Consider the following 13,633-nt stretch of genomic DNA (forward strand, 5'->3'; position numbering starts at 1 on the left):
GCTCGCCTCGAGTGGCTATCGAAAATTGAAGCTGGCTTGGCTGGGGAAATGCGGTAGTTGGAGTTGGCTTGGCCGACAACGCCAAGTACACCGGTATAAATGGCTCAAAAGCGTGTTAATAGCAAAATAGCCGCTGAAAACGAACAGTAAGAGCAGCGAAAACAACAGCAATAACAATGACCAGGCAGACAATTTTGGCAGATTTGGTGCAAATACACAGAGAACAATTTTTGTTTATCATTCGAAGAACTTTTTTATAATTTAATTATTGATTTTGAAGTTAACTATTCTATTTTTTAATTTTTTCCTACTAAAATATAATTACTTATACCCGTTACTCGTAGAGTAAAAGGGTATATTGTATTCGTGCAAAAGTATGTAACAGGTAGAAGGAAGCGTTTCCGACCCTATAAAGTATATATATTCTTGTTCAGGATCACTAGCCGAGTCGATCTAGCCATGTCCGTCTGTCCGTCTGTCTGTCCGTCTGTCTGTCCGTCTGTCTGTCCGTCTGTCTGTCCGTCTGTCTGTCCGTCTGTCTGTCCGTATGAACGCTGAGATCTCGGAAACTATAAAAGCTAGAAGATTGGCATTTTGCATGTAGATTTTAGGAGTTCCTACGCAGCGCAAGTTTGTTTCAAAATGGTGCCACGCCCCCTCTGTCGCCCACAAGTTACAAGCTGTGGCCACAGTTTTGATGCTATTATGAAAATTTTAATTGATATTTATTTGTTTCGTCAATAAATATCGATTGGCCTAATAAAAGTTTGCCACGCCCACTCTAACGCCCAAAAACCCATTAAACGCTTAAGCCTGGCTAGCGCCTACATTTCCGCCTTTCATGGCCCGTAGCGCCATCTAACGGATGACTTTGGAACAGCTGGCCAAGGTGCTAATTCGAGCGGCGAAAAACATACAAGAAGGCATATTTATATTAAGTTGTTTAGCTGAGTAACGGGTATCTAATAGTCGAGGAACTCGACTATAGCGTTCTGTCTTGTTTTTTACTCAAAACAAGAAAACTACTTTGAATTATTTTAAAATTACTGCGAAAAATGTAAAAGAACAATATAATTCCTCAAGAGTTATAAATTATAAAAGGCTATCTAATTAAAAGTTAGGCAAATTTAAGATGTTCGTTGAATGACATTGAGCAAGTAAACACAATAATATAAACAAGAAATAATTTGCCAATATTAGTAATTTTAGTAATATTTTTTCCGAGTGGTCTATCCCCAAAAATAAAACAGTATATGTAGGTGGTAAGGGGCTGGTGGGTGGTCAATTGGTGGCACAAATTTGAAGCCACTTGATGCGTGGTCATTTACCCACATTTGAGCCAGAGAGTTAAGGCGAAGGTCGAGCCCTAGAAGCCGTCGAATCCGTTGCAGTCGTAAGCAGTTCATGGTCAACACTTAGTTAGCTTTAATTGTAACAATTTGGACTGCGTGACTTGAATGCTTTCCCAGCTGCAAAATTGTGTGTGCAAAACAAAACTGACAATGTAGATAAAATATATCCACTCGTGTGCATGGAGATTATATGGTCATTATATGGTAACTGAGCCAGCTTACTACTATTGCCGACTGGCAATTGCACATCCACATCGGTAATTTATAGTGCCCGCCTTCTTGTTACGTTGGCCCCAGTCGGTGGTTTTTGGTGGTCCAGTGGTTCGGTGGCTTGGTGGCTTAGTGGCTTAGTGCGCGCAAAAGGAAAAGCCAAAGCAAACAAGTCAATTGCACTTTTAAGCAGTTGGGGAACATTTAGCGTTTAATTAATACTGCCATTGTGAGTGAATTTAGGTACTCAAATCGTAGGCCCGTGCGATTGCTCATTAATATTTATGAGTGCGCACTGCTAATTATCACTTTTCTGCTCTTGATAGAAGGGCATAATATTTAAATATCTTATCTTTGTATCTTCTTCTTCTTCTACACTAACAGAATTACATTTTTTAAAATAATCATTGTCAAAAAAAGTTTTTTCCTCTACGTTATTTTGAATTACATTTCGGATTTTAAACATTAGCTATCGACATGCGTTCATAATTGTATTTTATTGAACGACAAGAAAGCCTTGTCTATAATTTCCTAGTTTTTATTTTTGCCACGAAACGAAATGGATAAGGTACTAGAGTACTACCAATATTAAATATACTTATCGCGATATTGAGCAATTTAAGAAAACAGTTTTGAAGTTATTAAAGACAGACTTTGTTTGGGCGGTTATTTTTCGCAACAAGTTTATTTAAACATGTACTCGATTAAATTCATCGAGATTATTCGATTGACGCGCGTTCACAACTATCGATATCGGAACCATCACTAGCACATCAGCCATCGATTATTTCTCTTACATCCCTAGTCGTCCGCTCCAACATAATTTCACTCGACTTGATAAATGAAAAAACCACCTAAAATCGGGACTAATTAGACCCGGAGCAGGTGCCAATTGGTCGACAATATTGGCTACAATATAAAAACATATAAATGGCTGAAAACCGGGTAGCTGTGCGTGGAAAAAAGTGAAAAGTGCTGTTAGCGAGTAGCGTGTGTATGTGTGCGTATGAAGGTGTGCGTGCGTATGTGTTTGCGTGTCTTACGTTGCAAACAAAATTTCTTTACAATTTTTGTGTTTGATCGTCGGCTAAAACGGCGTTCTATAACTTTTCCCCCGATCCGTGGCAGCATTGTAAAGCGCAGCATTGCCTACAAATGTTGCTCCTCCGATATGTGAGTGTTTTTTTTCAGCGGTTCCAGACACCCTAGAATCAGAAAACTAATTAACCGACTTTAACCCATGGCCGTGCATAAATTATCGCCACAATCATAACTGTTTACCTAGTGCGATTTTCGGGGCACCAATTTTGAAAATCAGACATCTGTATTTCCCAGTGACCTTCATCCGAGCACCAACAAAATCAATAGTAATATAGTTTACGTTGCATTCGGGCTATCCACCACCCAGCAGCACCCCCTTTGCGTTTTTACATAATTATGGCCAAGTTCACGGGTTCATGTCTATATCAATTCAATTTCAATTTTTGATTGACTGCAGTAACGAGCGTGGGATTATGACATTATTATATGGGTACATGGTTGATTGGATGTCACCGCATGTGATCGGGCGAAAGGTGCACCCACATATCGAAAAAATTTGAAAAAACAGCTGACCGAGGCTGAATTAAAAAGCTTTTGGGGGCAAGCTTTGAAAGTTATTAGCTGGAGAAGATGGCACAGATACTACTGATACTATATTCCACCTTGAACTTCGGTATTTACCTGACTATGAATCACTACTTGGGCTCCCACATGTGTAGATTAGTAATTGATTACTATCAATCGGGGGCCCCTTATCGCCGGGAACCCGTTTCTGATTGTGGCCAGTTGCCTATAACTGCTCACCTCGATTGTTTCTTTACCCCTGCTGCAACATGTCTGGTACTAATGCCATTTTCTTCCCCTTGCAGGATAATGAAAGATGCACGAATATGACGTAAATGAGCGCAAAGAGGAACCAGCCAGTCTTCCACCCAATCAAATCAACACCAGCAACAGCGATAAGCAGCATCAGCAGGACCAACCAGAAGAGTCGAAAGATCTGCAGAATTCCCCAAGGAAAAGATTTGTCTCCTACAGGATCAGCTAAATCAAGAGCAGGAGCAACCAAATCAGCAGCAGGAGGTGCAGGATTGGCACAGTTCACACTGCCAGCCCATACAGGATCAGCCAAATCAGCAAGAGGAGGAGCAGCAAGATTTCTTTCAGGCTTCCATCCTTTATCCTCTGGTAGTCTTCGATCAGGTGGCTGCCAGGCAGGTTATTCCAATTGAGGACTCGCCAAAGAGTTCGCCTGTTAAGAAGCGACAGCGTCGCGTTTATGTCGCCGACTCCTCGCGCTGCTCCAGTCTACGTTCCCGACGAGAATCCGCTACCAAGGACCCCGTAGAAGTTGGCCCAAAGCAACCAGAAGTCACTCCACCAGTTGCGCCGGTTCAGGCGCCTTCGCCCACGCCCACAGAGTCTTCGGAATACATACCACTAGGTAGGATTTGGCATTGAATTTAAATAAGAATCGTCTGTCTGGTTCCACTGTAGCCCTGTAGCTAGCACATGTTAACAAATACTGTGATTAGAGTGGCTATTAAATTATATAAGACATCTGTGGTTACGTTGGTTCAGATAACTTTTTTTGATTATCACAAAGCTGATTAAAATAATCTGTATTTTGTACGCCACGATTTTTGATTTCTGTCTAAAATTTTTCTTTTGAAAATATATTTACACTTCCATAAGCACAACTACTGTTGTGTCAATGAATTGACTACATGTTTTTATTGCCAATCAGATAAATTCGAGCTATTAAAGTTTTTAATCTTCAGTTGCATTTCCTAAATATATGTAGTGTTGTCTTGTGACTGCCATAAGTTACAAAAATAATCTTTAAGTGCATATAAAAACTAAAATATTTCATGCGATTAAAGTTTAAGTATTTGAGTGATTTTTTACACGTTATAAACTCAGCGATTCTCACGTGTTTAAAATTAAATATTAAAATTTCCAAGCTAATAAATATGTACTTTCTTCCAGAATTATTTAAAGCGGAGTTTTGGAACTGCATTGAGGAGGTACAGGAGTCAAAGCTCCCTGGTAGGAAGCGACGAGTTGCTGGAGGTCGCAAACGGGCGCGCGGCAACAAGCTACTGAGAGAGATCGAAATACATTCACCGCAAACGGCGGCGGCAATAGCGATAGCGCAGGCTGAACTCAACGCCGCCGGAAAGTCGGGAGCACCAGAGCCGCGGGTCAGCCGCAAAAGGACCAACACGATGTCGCTGTATGATCGCCGATTTCAGACGACCACTGATGATCGTCGGGTGGCGAACGGATACGGAGGGAATGGTGCACGGTCGGGCACCGGCTCCGCATCCAACGAGATCGAGTCTCAGGATCTGCAGAGTCATCAGTATTACGGGCCCAACGGTGGCAGCAATACCACGGGATCGGGAGCGGGATTGAACGGAAGTGCGGCGGCCCTGAATCACACCCCTTCAATGGGCACCCTGTGTAACATTGGCAACAGTTGCTACTTGAACTCAGTGGTGTACACCCTGCGTTTCGCTCCGCACTTTCTGCACAGTCTGCATCACTTGATTCAGGACTTAAATGTGGTGCAGCAGACTATTGTACGCCAGCAGACGGCCAGATCAGCATCGCTGGGGAGAAATGTGAGTGCCGCCCAGTTGGAACACGCGCGCAGTTGGAGCAGCAAGGATCTGGCCACCAGTACGGATCAGTACAGTGGCTTGAATGGCGGAGTTAGTAGCGGAAGCAGTGGCAGCAGTTCCAGCAAATCGACTCATCAGTCGGTGACCGAGAAACTCCACGAACTGTATAATAACCTGCACGGCAATGAGATGGCAGACTCTACGGAGCCGTACCACGCGGATACACTGCTGCACGCAATCCAGGATGTGAATGCCACCTTTGAAGGCAACCAGCAGCAGGACGCCCACGAGTTCCTCATGTGCGTGCTGAACTGCATCCGCGAAACGAACCAGTCGCTGATCAAGGCCATCGGCGAGTGTCCCGAGGTCATTGCAAATGGGTGAGTACATAATTTTAATTCCATTTTCTTTTGACACTAGTTCAAAAATTGTCTCTTTCTTTACAGATACATAGCCAACCCAGATGACGTCGACACCGGAGAGAGCCAGGATCGCACTGATTCCGCTGCGTCACAAAATCTGAGCTCTGGCAATGGATCGCTGGCAACTAGTCAAATAACCACGACCAAAACGTCGTTCTTCTCTCGCAAATCAAAAAGAAAAGACGAGGTCAAGTCATCCAAGTCGACGCGCATTCAGTCGCCTCTGAAGGACAACAGTCCCACGGCGGGCGCAATATCCGGAGCGGGCACAGCCCATGCCACCGCCAACAGCCTGTTCTACTTGAACACAGTTGATCTCAGCGGCGCCAGTGGCACCAGCGTAAGTGGAAGTGTCAGTGGCAGTGGTATTATACCCACGAGTGTGGCATTGCCGACTTTACCGGCGCCACAGGCCACAAAATACTCCAGCGACGACGAGATGAACTCCGCCACAGTGTTAAAGGATAAGATGCGACTGGAGGAGCGGATACGTGAGCTGAACCTGAACTTCTTCAGCTCCGACTTTGAGGGCATTGTGGTGCTGACCACCAAATGCCTTAGCTGCGAAACGATCACGCGGCAAAAGCAGGGCATGCTTGATATTTCTGTGCCGGTGCCGATCTCAGGATATGACAACGCCGATCTGCAAGACAAACCTAGCACCTACATACAGGTGAGTTAGTTTAAATAAGAGAATCATACGATTTATCTAAACCATGGTCAATTTCAGAACTCGTGCATCACCAAGGAGTATTTTCGCGGGGAGAACAAGTACAGCTGCAACCAGTGCACCGGCTACACAGAGGCAATTCGCTCCATCTCGTACGAGGTGTTGCCTCGGCTGCTGGTCATCCAGCTGAACCGTTTTTCCGGCGGGATGGAGAAGGTGAGTACGTACGTGCCCACCACCTTCACTCTGCCCTGTTTCTGCGCCACCTGCTGTGAGCTAAGCGAGGGTAACAAACTGCACGTTTATAAGCTGTACAGCGTGATCACACATGTGGGAGCCACCCTGACGGTGGGCCACTACATTGCCTACACGTGCTTTTTGGATCTGGCCAGTGACTACGTGAATTGTCCGAAGGATAAAAGGAACACCATGACTGGTTCGCAAACAATGGCTTCGCAAGCGGCGGCCTCCAATGAGAATGCGGCTCCAAACAATGGAAGCAGCTCCGTGGCCAGTACTCCCGTCATTGCAGCTGCCTCGGCGCTGGCATCCTCGGGAAACATTTTAATGAAGAAGATGAAGTTCGGACGCAGCAAGGCCTCCAGCAGTGGGGATATGAGCAAGAACGTTAAGCAGGTGAACGGGACCAGCAGCAAGAACATCACCAATGGGATCGGTAAGCTGAGCATGAACACCACCTGTCAAGGGGTGAACTGTTGTGCCATGAGGCTCTGCTGCAGCCAGCAGACGAGCAGCAGCAACTCAGCCAGTTGCAGTGATTTTAGCGAAGAGTCCCTGCAAAACGGCAGCAACAGCAATCTCAGTTTCGGAGGATCGGCCACCACCTATCCCACGGGTTACGGAAGCACGGGACGCGGTGGTGTCCGAGCAAACTACGCCCACGGAGGCACAGATCCCATTTGGTACATGTGCGACGACGACAAGATCAAGGCCATGACCCAGCGGGAGTTCGAGGAACTGCTATCTCCCACTCGAAAGATCACAATAACGCCCTACCTACTCTTCTACGCACGTTTCGATCTTCAGCCGCAGAAGGCCACGCCGCCGAAGCCGGGAACATCCCCAACGCCTCCGCCACAATCTTCGGCACAGAGCTCCTGGTCCAACGATAATGTGCCCAGCGGTTCGCACAAGATTTGAGGTTGTCCCAAGTCACAGAGATCGACTGGCAAACGAGGAAAGTGAAATTAATAGTCGAAAATTAACTTTTTGCCTATTAATCTTCAATTTCCTCGCCTTTAATCGGCATACTGATTGGATTGTCTCTAGCCTAGAATAATAAGCAAAATAAGAAGTCTGTTTGTTAAACAATGTAATCGTAAGTGTATTTAAAAATGAAAAGAGTACAATAATTGAATGCCAACATCAAATGCATTGATAGAAAATACTGTTTAACAGACTGTTCAATCGATGCAAATGATTTTAACATACAATTTTTGTATTCTTATCGTTATTAAATAAGGGCCAACTCCGATAGGCTCATTTTTCCACATATTCAAAGATCGTATATTATTTGTTTTTATTAGTAGCAATCAGTTCAGCCTGTTCAATCGATGCATTTGATTTTGGCATTCAATAATTGTATCCTTATCGTTATTAAAAAAACTTACCAGAAGCGTCACATTAAAAACACGAATTTAAAACGTTGAGATTGTTTGCTCCATTGAATGTAACTGACACTATCAACATAACGTTTTCGATATACTCGTACATAAATTTAAAGCGAAAGCAATAAAATTAACAAATCTTTGATTCAAAATAGTGCATGGCAGAGCAAGCGAGTGTTGTAATGATAGTTATTATTATTAATAGTAATGAATAATCACAAATATTCTCATAGGACATAAAATCCCAGTTGCAATGGCAGTAGCGGTTGATTTTTGTGTCTTGCGGGCGATGAAATCTGTAATAATTACAGCATCAGATATACATATATTAACTGGAATGGTTTATTGTAAACAATGAGCTATACCCACGCAAACACACAAATATATACGAAGTGTTGAATAGTTGTTAAACTCTTGACACATCTCAAAAGTGAAATATAATTGATTGGACGAAAGTGGCGGACAAACACATTTCAAGCGAACAACTGACAATTGTTATGAAATTGATTGCATAGTTTATAATAACGTTTTCATATGACAAGCTACGACAGAACTTCATTTATTCACAAACACACACGATCGTAATGTAATATTGATAAATAATTGTAATAAAATTAAATTATCTGTAATAATTGTAATAGCACACTACTTATGCAATATTTTTAGTGGATTAGCCTTAGTTTCTCCATGCATTACTGACTCTAGTTTAGTTCAGTTTGATTTATTTTCCAAGAGCGCTGCTATAGTGATATTAACATTTACAGAGCAAAGATTTGTGTACATTGTAATATGTAAAGTTTACATTTAACAATTAAAAATAACATTAACACTGAGCAGCATTGAGAACCGATTCAGCTGTTCAATGCGACACATAAATTTGTTTACAAAACGGCTCTGTCGAAGCGAGAACCGTTTGATTCAAATTATATTTATGTTTATTATTGATTAGCATTATAGAACATGCTTATCTAAATATACGAAATATACAACATACATATATTCACATAAGTCTAATTCTAAACTGGCTGACTAATATAGCAGGGTAATGTTGTTCTCCAGGATATGTCAAGAGGATTCTGCGTTATAATTATAAAAATGGGCGTACAGAGCTCAATTTATTACCAGAAATAGTTTGCAGCTTCTCCCGTATTCAGTGAAGATTACATAATGTTGGATTTTTTTTGCCCTCAAAGAAACAATACAGGACCTCAAATATTTAAAAAGCGATCACTACAGGAGCTGATTAATGGCTCGTGTGAATTTATGATAGTTCCGCTCCCTCCACTGCACATTAGTGAGCATAATCTCCAAGGTCTGTTGGATTGCCTGATCCATGCCCTTCAGCGACTCCTGCGAATTGGCAACGAACTCCTTAAACTCATTGTATTCCCCTCGGGTGGAGACCTGGTCGTAGAGCGGCGGCAAAAGTCGAGACATGGTCTTGGATAAGGGATAATAGCTAAAATAAAACGGGGAAAAAAATGTCAAAACAACCATTTCTTATCTGTGTGGCCATTACTTACAACTGGTAGATACTGTTCACGTTTTCCATGAAGTACTTCTTGGCCAGCAGGAAGCCCACCTCGTTGTAGGCCACCGCCTTAAAGGCCCACGCCGAATCATGCTTCCGAATGACTTCCTTCGGGTCAAAGATCATCTCCAGAGATCGCTGAAGCAGCCATACCTCCCGTGAGCAAGCAAGACCATCGATAATGGTCAGCTTTTCGGACGCCACATTGGACTTTAGGTATCGCTCATAGAGGAACTCCCAATCCTCATCGGATCCATGTTTGATTGCGGCGCAATAGACAGTGCTTCGAACATCGATGGGCACCGGGTTTTTCTCGTCAGGATTAGTTTCCGATCGCCAGCTTCGGAAGTAAGCCAAAGCCTGGGGTACACAATCGGATACCTGGTAGTTGCATGCCCAGGTGGCCACAGTCGTTCTCAGCAGGATTTCATCCTGCGCTTGGATAGGTTTGTATGTGTCGTTAATTCCATTCAAGTCCTCGTAAATGGGGGTGATCAGTTTTTTAATGAAGCGCTACAGGTCAAGAAAATCCAGTAAAAATATTAAAGCAAAATACTTTTTAATTAAAGTCACCTTGAAAGATTGAAAGTTGGGTGTTGGTCGGACAATGCGACCCAGAAGCGTTAAATGTTCCAAGGCCGATTTCCAAGGAAGTAGATGCCTCTCTCTTTGCAGATAATCTATCACTCGCAGCGCTATCTCGTAGTCCTGTTCCCCAGTCCAGGCGAAATACAGGACATCGTCTATAAGCTGGGCCCTATTGACCACGTGGATGGTCTGGAATTCCTCACTGTTCAAAGTTTCGATCAGAAGCTTCCAATTTTGTGCGTCGTAGTTAACCTTGTAAGGCGACGACAGCTGATTATTGAAGATCACCCATTGATCGGTATCAGGCAGATCCTGAATAGTCTTTGGAAGACTCTCGCCAGTCTGGCTGCACTCCATCCATGCTTTGGGGGCCGTGTTGTTGAAATCCTTCTCCGCCTGCGTGGTGTAGCTAAGTGGAACCCACCAACATTCCCGGCGGTGCACCCTAGATATATCCGTATTCAGGAGGTAGCGCTCCTGACTGAGTTTTGCAATCCTATCCGTATAGTCGCGCGTCACAGTGATCACTGGGTAGCTGAAAAATCGACCGTTTATATTGCACTTCCTCTTCTTTAAAAAATTTAACTTACCCGGTTTGCAGCGTCCACGAGTCCATGATGGTCTTAATGTCAAAGTTCTTTGCCAGAGCGCCAGTTTTATGGGCGGCTTGAGTAAGTGACTCCCAAAGATCATCCTGTTCAGCGTTCTTATAAGCGAACCTTTCTAGATACGATTTCAGACCGGATCGGAATGCCTCATCTCCCAGGAATAAGTGCATCATGCGGAGCACAGATGATCCTTTTTCATATGAAATCACATCGAAGCTTTCAAAGACCTGCGAAACCATTTCAATTGGCCTCGAAATGGGATGACTGCTCTCTAAGGAGTCCTTTCGGAAAATTGTTAGCAGGTTGGACAACGACTCCAGCTGCTTGGAACGCCACTCTGGATGGATGCTTTCCACCCCCAAGCTAGCTACATACGTGGCAAATCCCTCGTTGAGCCACAGATCAGTCCACCACTTCATGGTCACTAAATTACCAAACCACTGGTGAGCCAACTCATGAGCTACTACATTCGAAAGGTGCTGTTTGTCCTCTAGTGAGGAAAACGCATCGGAGTACAGGAGTGCTGTCTCTCTATATGTTACCAGACCCCAATTCTCCATGGCACCCGCGTTGAAGTCTGGGACAGCTATCTGATCAATCTTTGAAAGCGGGAATTCAATGCCGAACAACTGTTCATAATATTGAAGCACTTTTGGTCCAAACTCTGCGGCATAATCACACTGATCGATGGCATTGGGTCTTGCCCAAGTCCTAAAAACAGAGCCATTCGTCAAAGTAGATACCTTGTGAGAGAAATCATTCACGGAATATGCCACCAGGTAAGTTGACATTGGCAATGACTCTTGAAACTCGGTCCATACGTAATCGGCCAGATATTCACTACAAGAAATAACATTAAATTACGATCGAGAATATACCAATATTGGTTGTTGTATAATTACTGTGGCTTAGTTTCCTTTACGGGCATATTGCTAAGTCCCGTGAAGTTCTTGTGATAACCCAATGCGATCACAAAGGGTGCCTTATAACCGGGCTCATCGAAGCAGGGGAATGCCAATCGAGCCGATGCCGGTTCAAATTGGGTAATGGAGATCCATCTGTAAGATCACACACAAAACAGGATTGAATATTCCATAGTAAAATCTTCTCACCTTGTCTCATTTTCCGCTGGATCCACGTAGGAGCTTCGGTAATAGCCCTCCGGTTGTCGGTTCAACTCGGCTGAAAATATCAATCTCAGCTCATATACATGGCCAGCCAATAGTTCTTCGCACGTGTTGAGAATATAGAAGTCGTGAGTGGGATTCACCACCGTGGAGGTCACACAGTTATCAGTCTTCTTTTCTCCGCTGATTTGGCGAAGAGTAATCTGAGACTCATTAAACGCCAAATCCCTTGAGTGAAGTGTTATATTTTTGGTGTTCTGCAGGGCTTCAATTACGATTTTCACAGTGCCGCTGAATCGGAGTTCCTCTGGATTTTCGAGTCGTGTCAGCACTCGCAAGTCGTACTTCTGTGGTCGAAGCGCAGTCGGCAAGCGAAAATGGTTATAGGTCGAATTAGGCTGCGCTAATCCCAAGCCAAGGGTTATCACAAATAACAAAAACCACTTCATGCTCTATCTGTGGACTAAAATAAACTAAATATGTGTAACCCGAAACATTCTTTGTTAATCTTTATTTAAATAAACTAATAATTTTTTGAATATATAATTTATTTTATATAACAAGTTTCTTTTGAGTTCTTTGAAAACATGAATATTATTAAACACGGGGTCACTGAACTAAACGGTTAGCTAATGAAAAGTTCTTTAATCTATAACTTCAAATTCAAGGCATTTTTAAACTAAATCAATAAATATGAATTGAAATTAAGTTGATAATTCTATGAACTTTCAAAATAATCAAACCACCTAATTTTTTTCATTAACATCAATTAGTTATATGTGTCACTAGTTTCTTGAAAGATTATAAGGTAATCGCAAAATTTCATAAGAAAATTGAAATATTATTATGCGGGCTAATATACATAATGCCTTTGCTGCCCTTTTCTTTTGAATATTGAAACTCTCCAAGCTTACATTGCTTACACTGCACAGATTCTCAAAACGTAAAAATTATTATGCCTAGGCTAATACTGTTTTTTGATTGGTATGACTATAATATTTCTAATAAAATTCTTTAAGTATCAGACAACCACACCTCTGAACTGAACGGAGGACGAACACCGAATGCAGCAACTTCGACGAACGAGATGAGTTTAATATTTTATGAGCGCGTTGTTGAAAGAGAGAAAAATAGAGATTAATTAAAAGTATTGAGAATCTCTTCATAGCACAGGTTCTCTGAATAAATTATAGGGAACTACCTGCCGTATGCGTAATCTTTAATCACTCAACTAAGTATTTTATTACCCCGTATAAAAATGCGGTAAAAGTTTGTAAGATCTATAGAGATTTATATAAATGCAAAAAAGTAATCAAAGGGCTAATAATTAAGATAATGATTCCACGCGTTTTTTTTTATATAACAAAGCTGACTCATTTTCCGTAATCACCATGTTTATTTACTTAGCAATGTATATGGAAGGAAGTTATCTACATTGGTAATTCTATTCAAAGTCGATTTGAAAATATGAATGAAATATTTCAAGGGGTTTATAGTAATTAATTTTAATATAGCGAATTTTATATTGATAAGCTTATTTTCAATCAACACCACTTTCTACATAACGCAAACAAACTATATATATATAATATATGGAAGCGTATTTTCTTTTTTGCAACGTTTTTACTATTCACCCAAGCCAATTTTAAATGTTTAATATGTAAGAAATGTTTGTTTATGTATTTTATTCAACTATTTAGTTTGAAATCTTAAAATACTAAAAGTGACTTCTTTTAAAAATCTGACAGATAACTGAACCGGATAGACTACAGAAGCTGTTGAAGTGCTTGAGTGAACTGTTCATAGTTTCGCTCTTTCCATTGCACGTT

General features: G+C 42.1%; 3 protein-coding genes across 4 annotated transcripts in view; 1 reads left to right on the forward strand and 2 right to left on the reverse strand.

The window, feature by feature from the left end:
* Positions 1 to 3,476: 3,476 nt before the first annotated feature.
* Positions 3,477 to 8,958, forward strand: LOC108047881 (ubiquitin carboxyl-terminal hydrolase 1). Its single transcript, XM_044458854.1, has 5 exons — positions 3,477 to 3,570; positions 3,633 to 4,047; positions 4,593 to 5,610; positions 5,677 to 6,325; positions 6,383 to 8,958. The coding sequence occupies exons 1-5, from the start codon at positions 3,484 to 3,486 to the stop codon at positions 7,481 to 7,483; spliced, it is 3,270 nt and encodes a 1,089-aa protein (XP_044314789.1). The 5' UTR covers positions 3,477 to 3,483; the 3' UTR covers positions 7,484 to 8,958.
* LOC108047882 (aminopeptidase Ey-like) lies at positions 8,868 to 12,874 on the reverse strand. Of its 2 annotated transcripts, none has more exons than XM_017128285.2 (7): positions 12,840 to 12,874; positions 11,790 to 12,267; positions 11,580 to 11,735; positions 10,660 to 11,517; positions 10,055 to 10,604; positions 9,474 to 9,994; positions 8,868 to 9,409 (listed from the first exon to the last, which is right to left on the reverse strand). In XM_017128285.2, the coding sequence occupies exons 2-7, from the start codon at positions 12,251 to 12,253 to the stop codon at positions 9,181 to 9,183; spliced, it is 2,778 nt and encodes a 925-aa protein (XP_016983774.2). In that variant the 5' UTR covers positions 12,254 to 12,267; positions 12,840 to 12,874; the 3' UTR covers positions 8,868 to 9,180. The 2 variants fall into 2 exon arrangements, with proteins under 2 accessions (XP_016983774.2, XP_016983775.2); XM_017128286.2 differs by lacking the exon at positions 12,840 to 12,874 and adding an exon at positions 12,719 to 12,814.
* A 576-nt stretch (positions 12,875 to 13,450) lies between these two features.
* LOC108047893 (aminopeptidase N-like) overlaps positions 13,451 to 13,633 on the reverse strand; it is a 4,351-nt gene continuing 4,168 nt past the window's right edge. Inside the window, 1 exon segment of the mRNA XM_017128307.2 lies at positions 13,451 to 13,633. This exon segment is cut by the window's right edge and continues 166 nt beyond it. Coding sequence (XP_016983796.2) covers positions 13,571 to 13,633 — 63 coding nt within the window. The 3' untranslated portion in view covers positions 13,451 to 13,570.

Source organism: Drosophila rhopaloa, unplaced genomic scaffold (assembly GCF_018152115.1).
Source record: "Drosophila rhopaloa isolate 14029-0021.01 unplaced genomic scaffold, ASM1815211v1 contig_178, whole genome shotgun sequence".
In the NCBI taxonomy this organism is placed as follows: Eukaryota; Metazoa; Arthropoda; class Insecta; order Diptera; family Drosophilidae; genus Drosophila; species Drosophila rhopaloa.

What these genes read in the sequence shown, in the direction of transcription:
- LOC108047881 (XM_044458854.1), top strand. Translation starts at nt 3,484, where the DNA reads ATGCACGAATATGACGTAAATGAGCGCAAAGAGGAACCAGCCAGTCTT. An exon ending in CCAGCAACAGCGATAAGCAG is followed by an intron (nt 3,571 to 3,632) that starts CATCAGCAGGAC and finishes GAAAAGATTTGT; the next exon opens with CTCCTACAGGATCAGCTAAA. An exon ending in CCCGAGGTCATTGCAAATGG is followed by an intron (nt 5,611 to 5,676) that starts GTGAGTACATAA and finishes CTTTCTTTACAG; the next exon opens with ATACATAGCCAACCCAGATG.
- LOC108047882 (XM_017128285.2), bottom strand. Translation starts at nt 12,253, where the DNA reads ATGAAGTGGTTTTTGTTATTTGTGATAACCCTTGGCTTGGGATTAGCG. An exon ending in CCAGCGGAAAATGAGACAAG is followed by an intron (nt 11,736 to 11,789) that starts GTGAGAAGATTT and finishes GTGATCTTACAG; the next exon opens with ATGGATCTCCATTACCCAAT. An exon ending in TCGTGGACGCTGCAAACCGG is followed by an intron (nt 10,605 to 10,659) that starts GTAAGTTAAATT and finishes TCGATTTTTCAG; the next exon opens with CTACCCAGTGATCACTGTGA.